Raw genomic sequence first — 19,684 nt, forward strand, 5'->3', positions numbered from 1 at the left:
CACTCTCTCTTCTTCTGATAATGGTAGACCTAATTTTCTTCTTCATAATTGTATTCATTTACTCTGCTTCCAGTGATAAGACATGGTTCTGGTTTGGCCAAGTAGGGCATTCTAACCCTAGAATCAGATTAACTGACTGACTTAGAAATGGTCATGTAACTCCAACCAGGCCAATGATATTCAATTCTTGGGCTTTTGTTGGAACCACTAGTTAGGAGGCACAATCCTTCTGCTTAAAGAGCTGTGTCAGGATAAAAGTTGGTAGACTGTTACCATCAATAGAATACCCAGACAGAGATGAAAAAACATACTGGGAAAAAGTTGGCAAGATGCTAACTCCCAATGACATTGACTGAGAACCTGAATCTAGCCAGATTAAAATGTGGACCTATGCCCAAATGGACTTTAGTTACTTGAAGTAATGAATTATCTTTATTTTTGCTTAAGCCCATTTGAGTTGTTTCCTAATATCCACCTCCATATGCTTCTTTGATCTCTTGCTCACTTTTTATAGATAATGTTGAAGTGATTCCTATATATGTGAAAAAATTTGGACCAGGTAATGTTATTGTTCTTTCCTAAAGTTTTGTGATTTTTGGCCAGAGCTTAAAGTAGTCTCCGAAATATCTTTTAGAGTCTCTGATACAGTATTCAGAGCTTCCATTGCTCTGTGAATTTCTCATGGGTATAGTTTCTCCCACTGTAAAATGCAGACATTCATAGTATCTACCTGAGGACTGACTTTGTGGGAACCTAGAGAGAGGGATTTTACATAAACCATTTAATATAATGCCTGGTACAAAATAAGTGGTCAGCATATATGTGTTAACTTTACCAGTTAAGATCTATCTGGATTATAATAAAAAAATAGTGGTTACTTCAGAGTTTAAAAATATTGTGTATTATACTTCAGAATATATCATTTACTATCTATATAGAACCGGTTTATATGTTCATTTATCAAGTTGGGAGGTTCATGAGAACTTAATAAGCCTCATATTGATATTAATATACTTTTGTTGCCTGAATTTATTCATTTTGTTTCTCTGTAAAAGACCACTTTACTTTCATTTCTATCATTCTACCATGTATCCATGAATGTTAATACAAAATTTTAAGTAAAAGTGTATACAAAAATTAATCATTTTTAAATTCTTAAATTTATAGGACAAATTCAAACAGAAATAATAACCTCTATGATGTTTCCTCTCTTAAAAATCCATCTTCAGTTATGAACAGATGATATTTCAAAATTATCTGACTTGGCATATTTTATAATTTGTTTGGCAAATGTAGACATGTCTGAAAGAATCTATTCTAAATACCTGAGAAACACATCAGGATTTTACCATAAATCAATATCCTCCATAATTCATAATAATCTTTGTAAAGAATGGGCAATTTATATTTAATTCTAAATCAAACTATACATAAATCTTTGAATCTTTTCCACTGCTAAACTGTAGCAGTATATTTTTGTTATAAAAAAGTGATGCTGAACTTTTGCTGTCCAGGTATATACGACAATTAATTCATATTTAATTTGAGAGTGATATGTGAAACTCATTAAGGCAATCATGAACTCTTTCAATGGGTAGAGTAACCCTCAGTGAGCCTTACCAGGTTCCCGACTGACAGCACACTGCTAAACTGCTCCGTCATGGGATAGTGCTCCATGGCCATGAAGAGGGTATTTAAGACAATGCAGATGGTGATGGCCAGGTCAACAAAAGGGTCCATCACAACCAAGTTGACGAGATGTTTCACCTTTAACCATGGCTTACAGCAGTCCCAAATCAAACACATGTTAGCAAATTTATACCAGCAGGGTGGGCATTTCTGTCTGGATTCTTCAAGTTCTGGAAGAAAAAGGTTAGAATACTTATGAAAACTGCTTCCTTCCTATTAAGCAGCCTTTGGTTTAAACTGCAAGTGATTTTTTAAAAATCTAAAGTTGTTAAAAGGCATTATAGGTTAATCTGATGGTTGAGCAGGAAAGCACTTACAGTGGATTAGCTGTCATAAAAAGTGTGGGCACAGAAAGGCTAGTAAACTTTCCAAACTTATCTTGGTTAAACATGGTTTCCAAGATTCTATCTACAATATTAAATAGTCTGATAATTATCTTTAAGGCTATCAGAAATTAATGGGTAGGACTTGTGTTAAGTATACTTAAAGCTCATCTATGTTCCAGATAGAGCAAGACATACATTATCAAAGAACACCTCTCAGGAGATGTCTTTAAAACCTTTATCAGTCATGCTGAATCTCAGTTTCTTGGATTAGATATGTTCTTCGTGTATTTTAATGAGATAGTTTTGTCAGTGTCACCAGTCTTAGTTAAAAAGTTTCTAGTTAAGCCTAATTAGATATAGGTCTGTATATTAAACTCAGCAGTATTTCTTAATTTAACTAGATGGCACAAAAGAAAAGGAAATATCAAACCTAAGAAACTGAAAACTTAACTGTTTCACAAAATGGGACTTATGTACTACTGGTAAAATACAAGAGGAGCTTAGGTAGAACATATGTAGAATTCATAAATTTTAATGGTATGCATTTATTTTAATATATTAAAATGTGTAACTATCACACCAAACCTATGATATAAGATTTCATATAAAAATACATTTATTTTTTAAAAATACAATGATTTCAAAAAGAATTTCAACTAAATAATAGGAGAGAAAAGACAGAAATGCACAGATCTATAAGGTGATACTGTAAATACTGAAACTTAGTAAATAATGGCAAAGAATTTGGGAGAATTAGGAAGTGGGTAATTATCTGCTCTTTTCCTTTGGTATATTTCTCTCTTAATCAACTCTTGAGTGAGAAAAGAATTCAGAAGTTGTTGTTTTCTGCCAATATCATTGCTGCACTCTGTTACCTGCTCTGCCAAATGTAAGACCATCACCGATTAGCACTAAAATAGAGGAAAAGATTCTTTGTTCATCCATAGCATGACTCTGGTTGGTCACTTCAGTATTACTACCGTGGCAACTGGAATATCCCTCCAAACCTGGTACAGTTTACTAAGAATTAAACTTTTCAAGAGAGTTTATGCAATGGACAAACATGACCATAGGTAGTGATTTTTGCTTTGCTGATAAACATTCACTACCAATATTATAAAGTTTACTACTTCCCTAAAGTAAATTAATTTCCTTATTATTTTTAACAGAATTCCATGAGAGGTAGATTCTTCAATTGTCTCTTTATATACTGAAATTCTTCAAGCACCCAGCTTATTTCCTTTTCTCTTAAATGTAATTTTGTAAACAGTAAACAATAGTTGAATTGTAAATCAGAAGAAAAATATAAATATAGTTATCATGCACTGTTTTGTATAAGCTTTTAAGACTCCCGAATAAACCCATATTTATACTGAAGGTAAAAAGGCTTTACTACTTACAGTAAATAACAAAAGAGAATTGAAAAAGCTCTTTGCCTATGTACAGTCAGAATAAGTATTTTTTAAAATGTTACTTGTAATTTAGCAGATAAAGAGAAGCAAATAGAAACTGTGTGGAAAAAGTAAATCAGAGAAAAGTTCAAAATGCAGCCAGTGTTGCTCGTCTTGACACCAGGAAAAAGTGGAGCGGAGCTGTTAAATTCTAAAATAAAATCATTCAATTATTCATGCTAAAAAATAAAAAAATAAAAAAGAATATCACACTTTGAAACAAAACAAAGCACTCAGGGAGAACTACAGCCACGTCTCCATTTTTCCTGGGTGGGTTATCCACACTGAAAATCATTTACAGCCCAGTTTAGATCTTTTGCTGGCTCCCCTCAATTCCTCAGTGCTTGTACCTCACCCTCCCACCACCTTCCCAAGGATTTGACCTGGAAACATTTCCATATGGTTTTTGCATTTTAAAAACTTGAAAAGCAAACAATTCATTTTTCCTTATCTCCTACAGTGTCATTAAGTAGGAGGCCATTCATTCATTGCCTGGACAATGGAGACTTAGCTGTAGTTCAAAAGAAGGAAAACAAAAGTTGCCAGCCTGGATCAACAAGCCTGGTTCCAAAAAGGAAAGGTGAACTAAACCATGATTAGACATAGAAGGAAGGATCTCCAAATAAACAGATTATGTCAACCTAAGACACCTTTCCACTGTTATTAGGAACAAAAAAGGATTATATTAAAGACAGCTCTAGTTGCATGTATATGCTATGTACTGCTAACAACAAGCCTTGATTAATGTCAGATTCAAAATGTTTAGATATAATCGAATAAAAAAAAGTAGGCTTTGCATTCTACACAACCAATGAAAAACAGAATGAAAACTCAGCCATTTTTCCCCACATAAATATAAAGTTAAAAGCTCTGCAGATATTAAAACCAAACACTCAGTCTCCTGCTTCCTAAGTTACACTTATCTCTAGGACATCCTTTTCATTCTAAGCAAGTCCATGAGACACATTTGCATGGAGGGCGACGTGGGTGCACTCATTTTTAACTCCGTATCTTAATTAGTGGACAAGTCCAATCTTGTGGTGGTGGGTTGATGTTTTTTAAGTAATTTCTTAAGTTAGCCCAAACTTAATGCTATCAGAAGTTCAAAGTAGGACTGTTAATTTAGACTTACCCTGTCTCCTTCTCTACTTCTCGCTTTAGGGAGCAGACATGCTGCTGACATCGGTAGCAGAACCACTGGCAGCTTCCTCTCAGTGGTTTTGCTATGGCAAGGAGCAGAAGACCAGAGAATCTTCAAAAGATTTACCTGGAGGGACAGGGAGGAGCAAGCTACTGGCAGCTGGGGGGGGAGAGGGAGTGCAAGCTAACGCAGGCGAGGTTGGGGAAGAACGTACTGAGTTTAATATTCCATAGAAATCAGTGAAAAGATTTCTGATATTGCATTAGGACATTATGAAAATTGGGTCCTGCAGTAACTGACATGGCTGTGATATGTAAGGCCATCTACACTGTGAGATTTTCCTAGCTGTGACTTTTAGGCTTTTGGTACTGATATTAGTATCACGGGATCTTTGCCTTCAGACTGGAAAATAATTATTGCAAGAATCTATCCAGTGTCAAGAGAAACTATAACTAACAGGAAGAAAGGCATGAGCACATGTTCGCGCTCTCTCCTTCATTCTCCATCTTTCTTTTTCCTTTGACACATCTACACACACACACAAACACACACACACACACACACACACTTCGGAGGGGAAGAAAAGGGAGGGGTTATAAAAGAGAAAAGGAGAGAAGGGGAAAGGACAGCAAGGGAGGAGGATAGAATATATTTTACATGAAAGTATTTTCCAAGTAGCTGAAGTTGATGATGTTTGAATTCACTTACAGTATAGAAAGGCACAAACATGTGAATTAACAAAACAACAATAAAACAACCAATAATAATATTTATTGACTGTCTTCTACATGCCAGGTGCTTCTACATACATAGGTACTTTATATATGAGGCCTTATTTAATCTTTACAACAACTTTAATCTAAACGTCATTACCCACACTTTACTGATGAAGGAACAAGTGTAGAGTCTCAAGCTAACACACAGAGCCAATGATTGATCGCAAATCAAGCTGTCCTCAAAGTCTTTATTTTGGAATTATAAGATCCAGACCTCTAAACAATATATTCACTACTCACATATAATCTGCAACTAAAGAGAAAGCTGAGATATTGTAATATCTGATCAGAGAGAGACAAAAGTAGTTTTACAAAATTTTGAAAACTTTGCTTCAAAGAGGTTAATATCAAACCCTAATTCTCATTTTTTCATTTATACATCTGGTTAAACCAAAAGAGTTTATAGCTTGAGTCTCAAGCAGTTAATACAATTTAAATGGGTTAGCATCACCATAAAAATAAACATTTATCATTACATTCCTTTTTATGTCATGCACATAAGAAGCTTCTACAACTTAGAACTTTATCTACCAAAGTGGTATTCCAAGTATACCTCGAATTTGCAGTAGATTCCTGGAGGCTAAATGTAAAAATCTGTATGAGACAATAGAATCCATGTGTTGTACATGGATTTTACTTTTATTTAGTAAAAGACATAATGATGATTTGGTGTCAAGTCAGGAAGAATTTTCTTAGAACTTATGAGAGTTTTTTTCATCATTACCAGAGCACCGCAAAGTAATTGTGTGTAAGACTTCTGACATACCTTCCATGGTGTTGGTCAAAATACTAGCCATACTCGTTGCTCTTTGCTTTGCTGTAGGATCTTCCAACAGATCCATGGAAACATGATAAGAACTGGACCGTCTCTTTCTTATTTCCGTTTCAGTAGTCGTGCCCTAAAAAAAATTTTCATATGAAATAACTATTATTTTTAAGGGTAGCAAAATCCAAAGTGTTCCTGTAATAGGTGTTACTTAAGTATTCACCATGCTTTCTCAGATGTAAACAGCTCATTAAGACATTGCTGGAATCATCATTCTTGGAAGTGTTTAAAAGCCCATCATATTCTCAGCTTTCAGGGATGCCTGGGTTTGTGATCAAGATGGACTTTTCTAATTCTTCCATCTTGGAGCTTTGGGCTGGAGGGATCATGCCTATTACAGGATAGATAACCTTTTAGCATTTCAGCCAGTCCTATCTAGAACTTCAAACTGAAGCATATCACTCCTTGATTTACTCACAGGTTGAGCTATTAGATCTTTATTTATATACATTCATGTGGTTTAATGTATGAAAAGAACTTTAAAGGCTTCCCTAATATGTTCTCCTAAAATGAGAATTCCACTTTAAAATGCTTCTGTTCATTATAGACAGGTAACATTTCCCAACATCCTTAATAATAAAACTAATTTTTAGAACTATCTATAACTTTGTCTTACACTTACAAGACAACCCATCCTTGGCATTGAAACTCTAATTTAAGGCAAAACATCAAATTGGGGGGGGGGGAGGCTCTTTGATTTTTAGCAATGTTGTAATGACTTGACATGTTTCTATTCCAAAATAAACTCAACAGAATTTCAATATGGGCAGAAATTTATTCCTATGTCAGGAGCTCAAATAATGAAGTTAATGGTCACAGGAAAAAAGGGCAAAACTCAAGCATTCCTAATGTGGGTCTGAGTGCTAATAATAAATAAGTCACTTTTAGTTCTCTGAGGATTTTCCTTATTTCTAAAACAGTAATATGAGTCCTGTTCATCTACTTTATTGTGCTATGAATATTTAACATTATTTTATTAACCTGCATGCCTCTAATGCATACATATCAAAAGCAGACTTTCCACTCAATTGATAGGACTGTCATTAATGGGAATAAACATTCATTTAGGTTGCTCTAAAATTAATTTTACTGTGAAAGAAAAGTAAAATTAATGAGAAAAGAAATAACCCCTCTCTGAAACTAAAGCTCTTTAAATCAAAAAGTTGCCTCTCAGAATTTAAAATATTTTGCTTTGTCAGAGAAAGGCAAAGTTGGAAGGAAAAAATAGGGTCACTTATGAATTTGGTAAAGTAGCAGGATATGAAATGAATGCACAGAAATCTCTCATTCCTGTATACTAATTATGAAAAATCTGAAAGTGAAATTAAGAAAACACTCCCATTTACCATTGCAACAAAAAGAAGACAATATCTAGGAATAAACCTACCTAGGGAGACAAAAGACCTGTATGCAGAAAATTATAAGACACTGATGAAAGCAATTAAAGATGATACAAATAGATGGAGAGATATACTATGTTCTTGGACTGGAAGACTCAACATTGTGAAAATGACTATACTACCCAAAGCAATCTACAGATTCAGTGCAATCCCTATCAAACTACCACTGGCATTTTTCACAGAACTAGAACAAAAAAATTCACTATTTGTACGGAAAAACAAAAGACCCCAAATAGCCAAAGCAATCTTGAGAAAGAAAAATGGAGCTGGAGGAATCAGGCTCCCTGACTTATAGGAATCAGACTATACTACAAAGCTACAGTAATCAAGACAGTATGGTACTGGCACAAAAACAGAAATATTCATAAATGGAACAGGATAGAAAGCTCAGAGATAAACCCACGTACATATGGTCACCTTATTTTTGATAAAGGCGGCAAGAATATACAGTGGAGAAAAGACAGCTTCTTCAATAAGTGGTGCTGGGAAAACTGGACAGGTACATGTAAAAGTATGAAATTAGAACACCCCTTAACACCATACACAAAAATAAACTCAAAATGGATTAAAGATCTAAATGTAAGGCCAGACACTAACAAACTCTTAGAGGAAAACATAGGCAGAACACTCTATGACATAAATCACAGCAAGATCCTTTTTGACTCACCTCCTAGAGAAATGGAAATAAAAACAAAGATAAACAAATGGGACCTAATGAAACTTAAAAGCTTTTGCACAGCAAAGGAAACCATAAACAGGATGAAAAGACAACCCTCAGACTGGGAGAAAATATTTGCAAATGAAGCAACTGACAAAGGATTAATCTCCAAAATTTACAAGCAGCTCATGCAGCTCAATATCAAAAAAACAAACAACCCAATCCAAAAATGGGCAGAAGACCTAAATAGACATTTCTCCAAAGAAGATATACAGATTGCCAACAAACACATGAAAGAATGCTCAACATCATTAATCATTAGAGAAATGCAAATCAAAACTACAATGAGATATCACCTCACACCGGTCAGAATGGCCATCATCAAAAAATCTACAAACAATAAATACTGGAGAGGGTGTGGAGAAAAGGGAACCGTCTTGCACTGTTGGTGGGAATGTAAATTGATAGAGCCACTATGGAGAACCGTATGGAGGTTCCTTAAACAACTAAAAATAGAACTACCATACAACCCAGCAATCCCACTACTGGGCATATACCCTGATAAAACCATAATTCAAAAAGAGTCATGTACCACAGTGTTCATTGCAGCTCTATCTACAATAGCCAGGACATGGAAGCAAGCTAAGTGTCCTCTGACAGATGAATGGATAAAGAAGATGTGGCACATATATACAATGGAATATTACTCAGCCATAAAAAGAAACAAAGTTGAGTTATTTGTAGTGAGGTGGATGCACCTAGAGTCTGTCATACAGAGTGAAGTAAGTCAGAAAGAGAAAAACAAACATTGTATGCTAACACATATATATGGAATCTAAAAAAAAAAATGGTCATGAAGAACCTAGGGGCAAGATGGGAATAAAGACGCAGACCTACTGGAGGATATGGGGAGGGGGAAGGGTAAGCTGGGACAAAGTGAGAGAGTGGCATGGACATATATACACTACCAAATGTAAAATAGATAGCTAGTGGGAAGCAGCCACATAGCACATGGAGATCAGCTCTGTGCTTTGTGACCACCTAGAGGGGTGGGATAGGGAGGGTGGGAGGGAGGGAGACGCAACAGGGAAGAGATATGGGGATATATGTATATGTATTAACTGATTCACTTTGTTATACAGCAGAAACTAACACACCATTGCAATTATACTCCAATAAAGATGTTAAAACGAAAAGAAAGAAAGGAAGGAAGGAAGGAAGAAAGAAAGAAAGAAAAGATAGGGTCGCTTAAAGGTCATCTAGTCACTTCTGCTCTATATAAAATTATATGTGTAATCCTATATCTGTCTAATTTTTAGTGCTAGATTCCAAAATCTCTAATGATATTACCAAGGAAATTCCTTCTTAAGTTACATTGCTTCAGTTGAATTTATGTGTAAAGTGTAGGATATTGTGTGCTTTGGAGGGTGGCATTTGTTTGCAGCTCTTTATTTTCTGTTCTCTTTTCCTCTATGCAGTCTTGCAAAGTCCCTTCTTTGGTCTGCACTTTCAGCTCATGTGACACCATATGTTGCAGCTCATGTTGCAGTGCCCTGCCTCACGCCTGACTGTAGCACTGAAGGATGGACACAAGGCAGCAGGAAATAGAGATCACACTAGGCTTTGTTTCAAACTGCCCCAATTTGCCTTCAGAGATTTATCCCACCCTCTCTGATATGACAGGATTTTGTGGTAATTATTGATAAATGCTAAATATCTTCTGACAGACTGACATTCTCTTTGTATTTATGCAAAGAAGTTGTGGATTTATTTTTGTTTGTTTAATTAACCTTTATCAAGATCAGTGATACTCATACTTTATTATGTGTAAGAACCATGTGAGATACTTTTCAAGGAAGAAGAAATCCCTGATCTTGCTCTCCTCGGCCTTTTGGTCTGAGTAAGTGTGCGCCCAGAAATCTCCATTTCTTTCTTTAAACCACTTTATTGAGATATTATCGACATGTAAAAGGCTTTATATATTTCAGGTACGCAACTTGATGAGTTTGGGGATAAGTATACACCCATGAACCATCACCACCGTCAGGTCATAAACATTTCCATCACCTTCTAAAGTTTCCTTCCACTCCTCTTATTATTGTTGTTGTTGCTATTTGGGGTAAGAACACTTAACATGAGATCTACCTTCTTAGCAAATTTTAAATCTACAATTCAGTATTGTTAGCTCTAGGTCCTATACTATATAGTAACATATCCAGAATTTATTTATCTTGCATAAATGAAATTTTGGACTCTGTGGTCATCAAACTCAGAGAAGCAGAGAGTAGAATGGTGGTTGCCAGGGGTGGAGGGAGGGGGAAATGAGGAATTTCCACTTTGAAAAGTATCCCACGGAATTCTGATGTAAGTAGTCTGAGGATGAAATATATTTTGAGATACACTGGGTTAAAATGAAAGTTTTTGTTTCCTTGGCCATGTTTTCTTTTCCATTTAAGAAAATTAATGGGAGGTAATATTGCAATACACATAGAATGTAGGTTCAGTAGTCAGCATACCTGGGGTCAAACCCTAGCTCCACCATGCACAGGCCTCAGTTTCCTCCTTATAAAATGAGGGTAATATTAGTAACTACGATAAAGGGTTGTTGTGAGGACTAAATGAATTAATGCATGTAAAGTGTTCTGGACAGTATCTAGCACATAGTTAGCCATGATTATTTTTTAAGAGAAGTTGACATTCCCTTTGCATTCTTCCAGTTTCTTTCACAACAGAGTTCTACTTTTTTCATGATTTGATCTGACTCCAGGATACCTGGACATTTCTCTGGGAGAAAGTGGTGGGGAGAGGCTATGTGAAAAAAGTGAAGATCAGTGGCTATGTCTATAATCCAAGGTAAGAATCTCCTCTATTAGATGACTGAAAGCTGATTCCATATGATTTTAATGTAGCTTAAAGAGCTCGTCCAACTATAATGAGTAGAATTGTGTAAAAAAAAAAAAAATCATACTGAGAAGATTTTAATATGACTCTGTAAGCTATAAAGTATAACCAATGACATTGCTAGAATATTTTTATATTGGCAAATGAAATCTTATTTAATACCAAACTTAAAAAGCACCTATGTTTTACAAAGGAAACGTCAATAACGTATCCCTGTAAGTGTCTGGTATTTAGTTGAGACCCTTTTTCATATGCATGATTTAGGGCCACTATGTTAATTAAAAATTCATGACGGTAATATAAAAATTGAAATCTGCCCTAATAATTACAACACATGACTTTACCAGGTACTTCGAGTGGCTTCTTTACCACACAGATGTACAATGGTCATTTGACTGGGTGCTAAAAATGTTACAGCACTCTGACCTTCCAAGAGGAAGAATGTTGCATTGCAGGATTTAGATGTATTTAGTAATACTATCTACTTCAAGTGGAAGTATCAAGTTCTTCTTTTAAAGGAACAGAGATAACAAGATCCTTAAGATAAGTATTTATATCATTTCTTGCATTTACTTTGCTTATATTAACTAATCATAATGCATGATAAATTGTTGCTATACTTTTTGGCAAGTTTCATTCTGTAGTAATAATGATGAAGGAATACTTCTAATTATAGTCTATGAGACCCAACCTACGTTTTTAATTCATTTGAGAAAAGTCTGAATTGAACAATTTGACAAAATAAGTTCATAACTTATTTCGGCCTTTGAATGTTAGACTCTGTAAAATTCACACGTGTGGATATCGAAACCCATTCCTGCCTGCAACCAGCCACAGCTCCCTCGCCAACAGCTGCAGGTTTCACTGGCCTCACCTCTGGCAGGAGCTGTCCAGCAGGAGATGTGAGGGCAGAAGGGCCCCCGACCAGGGAGACCACGCCGTTGCAATCCACAGCACTGTGCATCTTCCCGTTCATGGGCAGAACGGGGAGCACCCTGGAGGCGCGGCTGGCCTGGCTGACGTTGCTGGGGCGCCGCTCCCCGTGTCTGTGCGGCACAAACAGAGAGTCTCTTCTGCTGTCATTGTCTTCGAAGGTGCTGTGCTCATCATCGGCAAAGTCATTCTCAGAGCCAATATCCTTGGCTCGACCTCTGAAGCTGAAAAGGCTCGCCCTACTGTTGCGTCTTGGAGAGAAAAGGGAGCCACGGATGCTCAATAAAGACTATCAATAACAAGAAAGGAAACAAACAAAAAACAGATGAACAGAATTAAGTGCTGGTGTCCTGAACAATATGAGCCTGGACTCTTCATTTCATAGCTGTTGACTCACCAAAGGTAAGGCATTGGACAGGTGGAAGCAAGGGCTCCTGTGGCAACTGCTGGTGGGGTTCTGGCACTTTCTACTAGGTACAGGTCTTTTGTTTTGCTCTCCCTTTTCCTCCTTTCCTTGATTTTCATCTTCTGAGCTCTCATTTTCTACCATTTTCTTTTACTTTACCCATGACTTCAGATAGTCATAAGTACCCCCCCCCCCCCCGCAAAGACTGTTTTGTCTCATTTCTGGCACCTAGAACTGAAATCTTTGCTAGACCCTTCTCTAGAAACTATTCTTATTTAACAATCCAGTGGAAAGCAATTAAGCACACAACTAAGTTTTGATCCTTTGAAGCCAAAACTACACCAGTAAGAGTTCACTAGTGCCCACACCCAGATGCAGATCTCACCACCAAGGAAAATAAAACCAATCTTGCTAGTAGGTCTGTTTAATTATAGTACAAGGAGCAACTTCTCTCCTTCCCTTTGCATATTTTATAACAGTCCTCATGAATAATTTAAACAAATCTAGCTGAAAGAACTGTACGATTCATTCCCTGATTTTCACTCTTCTGTCTCAAGAAATCTCAAGAGCACCATATTTACAAAAACCTGGTCTTCACTAACTATCTGGTCAAAACCATTTGACAATTTTCTAGATGACTACAATGTCATTGTTATCATTCAGTTTACTTTGATTCTCAAACATAGTACCATTGAGCACAACGAATCATTTCCTGTTTATTACTAGTCTACTTTTACAACCTCACTCTAGTGAGCACTTGTTTCTATTTGTCCAATACCCATTTGTTCTTTTTCTGTTGACAGTACCCCGATTATCTCCAAGACCTGCTCCCCAGGCAAGACCATGGCCCAGGTCTAGTCAATGAGTGTATTCCATGCCTCTGGCCATAGAGCCTGTTTTGAAAATGGGTAGGAGACCCTGCATGGTCCCTTGACAGTCACCAATTTCTTGTACAATTGTTGAGAAAGAGGTGCATTTTCGATTGAGGTTGCTAAAAAATATTGAATGTAAGTTTGGAGCCATGGTGGGCATCTTATCAGCATATTGGAGGAGCCTGGAGATGTGGAGTAATACTTGGCCCTGATAACATGTTTTGAGCCTTTGGATCTAGCTGTGCCTAAAGCTACTCATTGATATCATTTATATAATTTAATCCTCTTTTTTGCTTAAGCTGGCTTAAGTTGAATTTCTATGATTATTAATAGAATACCAACTTTATCATTTAACCATTACTAGTTTCATCTTTTTATCTCCAAAGGATTTAAAGCTAACTAAAATTATTATTTTGTACCTATATATTTTTTACATTCCCTGACTAATAAGTATACATTTAATTTTATTTTCAGCTAAAGAATGATTTTCTCAATAACATCTATAAAATGTCTATAATCTTTAAACACTATCTTATGTTATATGATCTTATTCATTATTTACAGAAACACATCTAAGAATACGGATCTGCTCCCACAGCAGAACTTATTTCTTCTTTTCCTATACCCATGTTTTTTCATCCTGTTATCAACTTCATTATTCTTTTCTTTTATTGTTTCCATATGAGTATTGTTTATTTTTTTCTATTTTTTAATATTTATTTATTTATTTGGCTGTGCCGGGTCTTAGTTGCAGCACACGGTATCCCTGACCAGGGATCAAACCCGGGCCCTGTGCATCGGGAGTGTGGAGTCTTAACCACTGGACCACCAGGGAAGTCCCCAATACGAGTATTTTTAAAACTTCTCCTACACTGTCCAACTTCTTTCATGTCTCCTTTCTCTCCTTTCACAAGGGACTTTAAATTAGCTATAAGGACATAACAGTTACAGAACTTTTGACCTACTGGTTATCATTACCTCAAAAAGAAGCCAGATAAGAAATGCTTGGCAATAAGAAATAAAGTAGAAATTATGTATACATACCGCTCTTAGTAAGAGTTTTTTTTTAACTACAAGTACTCCCCTCAATTAGAGCCAATAGAAGGGCTGGAGAGAAATGTTATTAAATTGCACACAGTGTTTCTCAAAGTTCAAAGGTGAATTATGCCACACAAGAGCATAGTTTACATATGGCAGCTATATGAAAAATGATTGTTTCCCATCTGTTAGCATCAACTTCCACTGTTTACATTGATTACATAAATCCATAGCAATCAAATGCTATACCACAAATAGAGGATGGACAGTAAGAAAAAATCTGCCATACCAAATGGATCTCTAAAAACTCCTCGTTTATCACAAATATGGAGGGAAATAATAACTTCAGAAAGTCAACAGTATCTTATAAAGGCTTCAAAATAAAATATTCAGGTTGTCTTGAGACGTCATTAGAGATTGCACTCTTGACTTTCTTCTTTCCCTTCTCCCACACTAACAAGTCATATTGAAGTCTAAAAAATATTTCATACAATCCACTTACTCTACTGAGAAAATTGCAATCCTATGATAAAAGTATTCGTTATATTTTTTTCAATATGAAAGTAGAAATGGTTACCGACACAGTTGCCTATCATGTCACTACAAAACAATAGTTTTTAATACTTTGGGGCCTTAGGCCCTTGAAAAATCTAACAAAAGCTATGGACCCTTCATCACTGTACCCAGGTTAAGAACCTGGTTCACTATTTTCAGTAGTACTTACAGGGTCTTGCAAAGTGGGATTAATATGATTTCAGCATCCCTCCCTTTCTTCCTCTTCCTTTATCCCTCTCTCTCTCTGTGCCTCTCCATTGCCCTCTCCATCTTCTTAGTTACTTGTTTGTCTACTTCTTTATCAGATAAAAATCTTTAGTTCTATTTTTATACACACACCACTTCAGAAACGAATATCAATTTGAGCCAGATGTTACATGTTGTATGAGTGATCACCTATAATGCCCAATTAGGAAGCAGAGGTTTTAAGAAGACAGTATGGGGAAAATGTTATGTCTTTGGACAAAATTTACAGAAACAGATGGGATAGAGCCTAACATTTTCGGACTTTACTATTTTGCCTAGAATTAGTTCTATAGGACTTGAAATGAAGCAAATTGGAATAACTCTGTGGTATCTGTTGGTTTGCAGTTCAGATTTAGGTAGTTTTTCCTCAGGTAACTTACTTTCCTTCTTTCCTCCCTCCCTCCTTCTCCTTTTCCCTTCCTTCAAAACAAACAATGCTCTGAAAAGGGGATTTGATTTTTAAAAATTCACATTTATTAAGATTAGTATCTCCACTAATGTAATCATAATGATTGTGACAACAACATGAATAGGGGTGAGTAAATGTTGATATTTATTTAAAAACAAATTCTACTTCAAATTTGAATTAAACCTCACTAAGCCTTTAACTTATCCTATCTTATAATGTAACCTGGACTTGGAGTGAATCAGGCTGACATAAAAATTTATATGTATTAAACATAAGGCTATGTGAGACTGTGTATACTAAAAAATGTACAAACAGCATGTATAATCCTAAATATACGTATCTTTTAAATGAAACCAAATTGTAAATTTCCTCAAGTTTCTTAAGATTTTTAAAAATATTTTTATTTCTTTTATTATTATTATTTAAAAAAATTTTTTTGGCCATGCCACATGGCATGCAGTGTCTTAGTTCCTTGACCAGGGATCGGACCTGCACCCTGCTGCATTGGAAGGTGAAGTCTTAACCACTGGACTGCCAGGGAAAAAAAAGTTTTTTTTTTTTAAGATATTCTTTCTAGTCAGCCTGATACAGTGGAAAGTTCAAGGGTATCAGTGTCAGGATAAATCTGAATGCCCCTTCAACCTTTAATAACCAGATAACATTGGGCAATTATTTAACTTCACTGAGCCTAAAAAATAGTGAAAGTAGTACTACGCAGGGCTGTTAACATTAATTATGGTAGAGTAAGAAGAATGCCAAGCACAAAACAGGCACTCAGCGAAGAATACCAGCCTTCCCCTGTCTTCACATCTGCAGATTACGGATGAAGATTATAGTACCACCCTAGGGCTGTAGTGAGTGGCTTCAAGTAGAAATGCACCACATAGGTGTTAGCTATTATCACTGTTATCGGTGCTGTTCAAACTGTGACTGTTAACTGTATGGATATTAACCTTTCACTACTGAAAAACTGTATTTCTGGTAATTCTCTTGGTAATTTCAAAGACAATTAAGGATCCTAAATTTCAAAGTTTCAGCAGCTTGTGTTGGTACATAAGCCAGAAGCATCTAGATATCATTTTCTACACTATGTAAGTCAAGGAATTCTTTTCATGTAAGTCTCATTAAACATGAGACAAAGATAATCAAGAGCAATTAAGCACAACTGTTTACTTAGTGTCATAAATCTTCTCAGTGCATGTCTACCTAAAATTTTTGATTACATTTTTAGAAAAATTTTGCTTCGGTTTCCCTTGAAACAAGGACACGAAGAATACACTCCTCATATGAAGTTCGCACATGCATGGGAACAACTGCACAGATGGTCTGAAAGAATCCACTCTTCACTTTTAGGAACCTGTCACTCAGAAAACCTACCATTCACTGGGTCCAGGCACCACAGCTAAGAAGGGACAGTAACCATCTGCTGATTATTCCTCATGTAGAAAATTGCCCTGAGAAGTCTCAGAATCACAAGCCTTCCCAAGCCCAGTGGGATCTATGCTCTAAAAATGCATTCCTGAATTCCAAAAAGTCGTAAAACTCACAAATTCCTTGAGGTGATAACCAAAGCACTCAATGATCATTACCATTCTGAAAGCATTGTGCCATCCAGGAAGAAGGCAGTTTTATCTAACCAAATTCTGGCAAATCTTTAAAAAATTGTGTTTGTTCTGACAATGCAATTTACATAATCTAATATTTTTACCTGGTGTGGAGAGGAAAACCTCTTTTCATATGTCAGCCTGCTTCCTTCTAAGGAAAAACGGAAACCTTTTCTTCTTATGCTGTCTTCAGATTCAGATTTGGGGACCCCATCTTCCTTCTCTTCTTCTCCAGACTGTTCTTTCTGTTTCTTTTTCTTCCGTCTGTTTTTCAGCTCTTTTTCACTCTTGGAGCTCAACTTTGATGCTGCTGAAGAACTTTCTGAGAAAACCCCTATCCCACCAGCACCACTGACGTCTCTTGATTCAGCAGATGCTGCTGCCGCTGCTGCCTAGAAGGGTTCAAGGGAGATGGTAGTTGTATATACACTTGGAAAAACTCTATGTTACCGCTTACTTCATCTTTGGTATCATGAGTATGTGATTTTGAAAAATGATTCTCCATTCTAGTATGTATTTGTAAAACAATGCATCGTCGTTAGACCGATTAAAGAATTAAAATGAAAAGTGGAAGATGATACATGTGACTTTAATGAAGATCTTCAACCTGTAGCCTCACACTACACTTTCTAATTATCTAATAAGATGAATACGATACTCAAATATCATAATGATTTTTTCTGTGATTTAAACAACATCATAAGAAGGAAAGAATTTAAGAACTAAAGGTTTCCTATTTTTGTTTTTATTTATTTTATTTATTAATTAATTTATTTATCTATGGCTGTGTTGGCTCTTCGTTTCTGTGCGAGGGCCTTCTATAGTTGCGGCGAGCAGGGGCCACTCTTCATCGCGGTGCACGGGCCTCTCGCTATCGCGGCCTCTCTTGTTGCGGAGCACAGGCTCTAGAGTGCAGACTCAGTAGTTGTGGCACACGGGGCCAGTTGCTCCGCGGCATGTGGGATCTTCCCAGATCAGGGCTCGAACCCGTGTCTCCTGCGTTGGCAGGCGGATTCTCAAGCACTGCGCCACCAGGGAAGCCCTAAAGGTTTCCTATTTTAACCTGATCCATCACACTTCCACTTGACAATGACTTTTAGTGCCAGTCTAAATTATTAAATTTAATTCAGTCAAGTATTTTGTTTCAATAAACCTTTTTTTCTCTTTGACTTAAAATGATTATTTCACTAAGAAATGCATAACGAAAGCAGATTACAGATTGTATATAAGAAAATCCCAGATCATGGCATCTGAATGAATTTGTAAATTTCAACAATACAGTTACTGGAAAGAAAAAGTGCTCAATGTTGTTGCTGCTACCCCAGTATATTTTATCTGATCTTTATTACATATTGATATTGTAAATTTCAACAGTTCAGTTATTGGAAAGATAAAGTGCTCAGTATTGTTGCTGCTAGCCCAGTATATTTTGTTTATCTGATCTTTATTACATATTGATATTCAGGATATTCTGTGTTAAAAGGGAACTGTACTCTACATTCAAGAAAAGACGAATATAGGCAATTGGATTAGTGGCATTAAGTCAAACAAACATAACTAGAGAAATTCTTGCCTTATTTTGAAGCCTCAACAGTCCAAATTATAGGATTTACAGAGTGGTAGGCAAAGAATGTAATGATTTAGTATGTTTATGTACCAGTGTTTTCCTTATGCAATCCACAAACTTGCATTTAAACACTTGAAATAGAAAATAAATATTAAATAGGTCTTTGTCTTTCTTCCAGACTCTATGAAATAATCTTCTCAGTTTGACCCTGGTTTTCTGACCTTTCCCACCTCTAGCAACACTAACGAAGAAGCAATTATAACTGAATTCTGCTTCCTCAGAAGATTAAGAAAATACTTCGACTGAAGGCATGTAGGTATAACTACTTTGTGAGCTTGAGTGAATAAAAGGTCACAAGGGAGAAAAAAAGGTCAACAAAGTTCATTATAATTCATCATGTTTGGACGCCATTACTATTGACTGTAAATAATCATCAAAACAAAATAATAATCTCCTAATAACCAAACAGGCTCCTAACACTTACCAAATACATATGACTTGTTTCGAATATCAATTACCACTGCTGATTTTGTGTGTTAAACGACTCTGATCTCGACAGTGTGGTCAGAGAGCTGAGATAAACAAACACAAAAAGGCTCGAAGCTTGCTACTATACCTGAGCTTCTTCTTGTTGCTTTTTTAATTGTTCAAGCATCTGCTGAAATTCAGCTTCCTTCTGTTCAGCCTCTTCCAGCGTTGCCTGATTCTGTTCCTCATAGGCCATGGCCACCACAGCCAGGATTAAATTTATAAGATAGAATGAGCCCAAGAAAATGACCAGCACAAAAAATATCATGTATGTTTTCCCAGCAGCACGTAATGTCTGCAAAAATAGAAGAGATATTTTATTAAACTTTATACAGGATGTTATAAGCTCACACTCTAA

General features: G+C 36.1%; 1 protein-coding gene across 5 annotated transcripts in view; it reads right to left on the minus strand.

Moving 5' to 3' along the window:
- SCN2A (sodium voltage-gated channel alpha subunit 2) overlaps positions 1-19,684 on the minus strand; it is a 94,325-nt gene that overhangs the window by 53,350 nt on the left and 21,291 nt on the right. For 3 of the 5 annotated variants that reach the window (XM_032637936.1, XM_032637939.1, XM_032637937.1), the window contains exons 10-14: positions 19,415-19,621; positions 17,336-17,623; positions 12,043-12,390; positions 6,150-6,282; positions 1,621-1,859 (exon numbers count right to left, since the gene is read on the minus strand). In XM_032637936.1, coding sequence (XP_032493827.1) covers positions 1,621-1,859; positions 6,150-6,282; positions 12,043-12,390; positions 17,336-17,623; positions 19,415-19,621 — 1,215 coding nt within the window. Of the gene's footprint in view, positions 1-1,620; positions 1,860-4,598; positions 4,681-6,149; positions 6,283-12,042; positions 12,391-17,335; positions 17,624-19,414; positions 19,622-19,684 lie in introns of those variants that run through there. The other 2 variants (XM_032637940.1, XM_032637941.1) reach the window with 2 other exon arrangements.

The sequence above is a fragment of the Phocoena sinus genome, chromosome 7 (genome assembly GCF_008692025.1).
Source record: "Phocoena sinus isolate mPhoSin1 chromosome 7, mPhoSin1.pri, whole genome shotgun sequence".
Taxonomy (NCBI): domain Eukaryota; kingdom Metazoa; phylum Chordata; class Mammalia; order Artiodactyla; family Phocoenidae; genus Phocoena; species Phocoena sinus.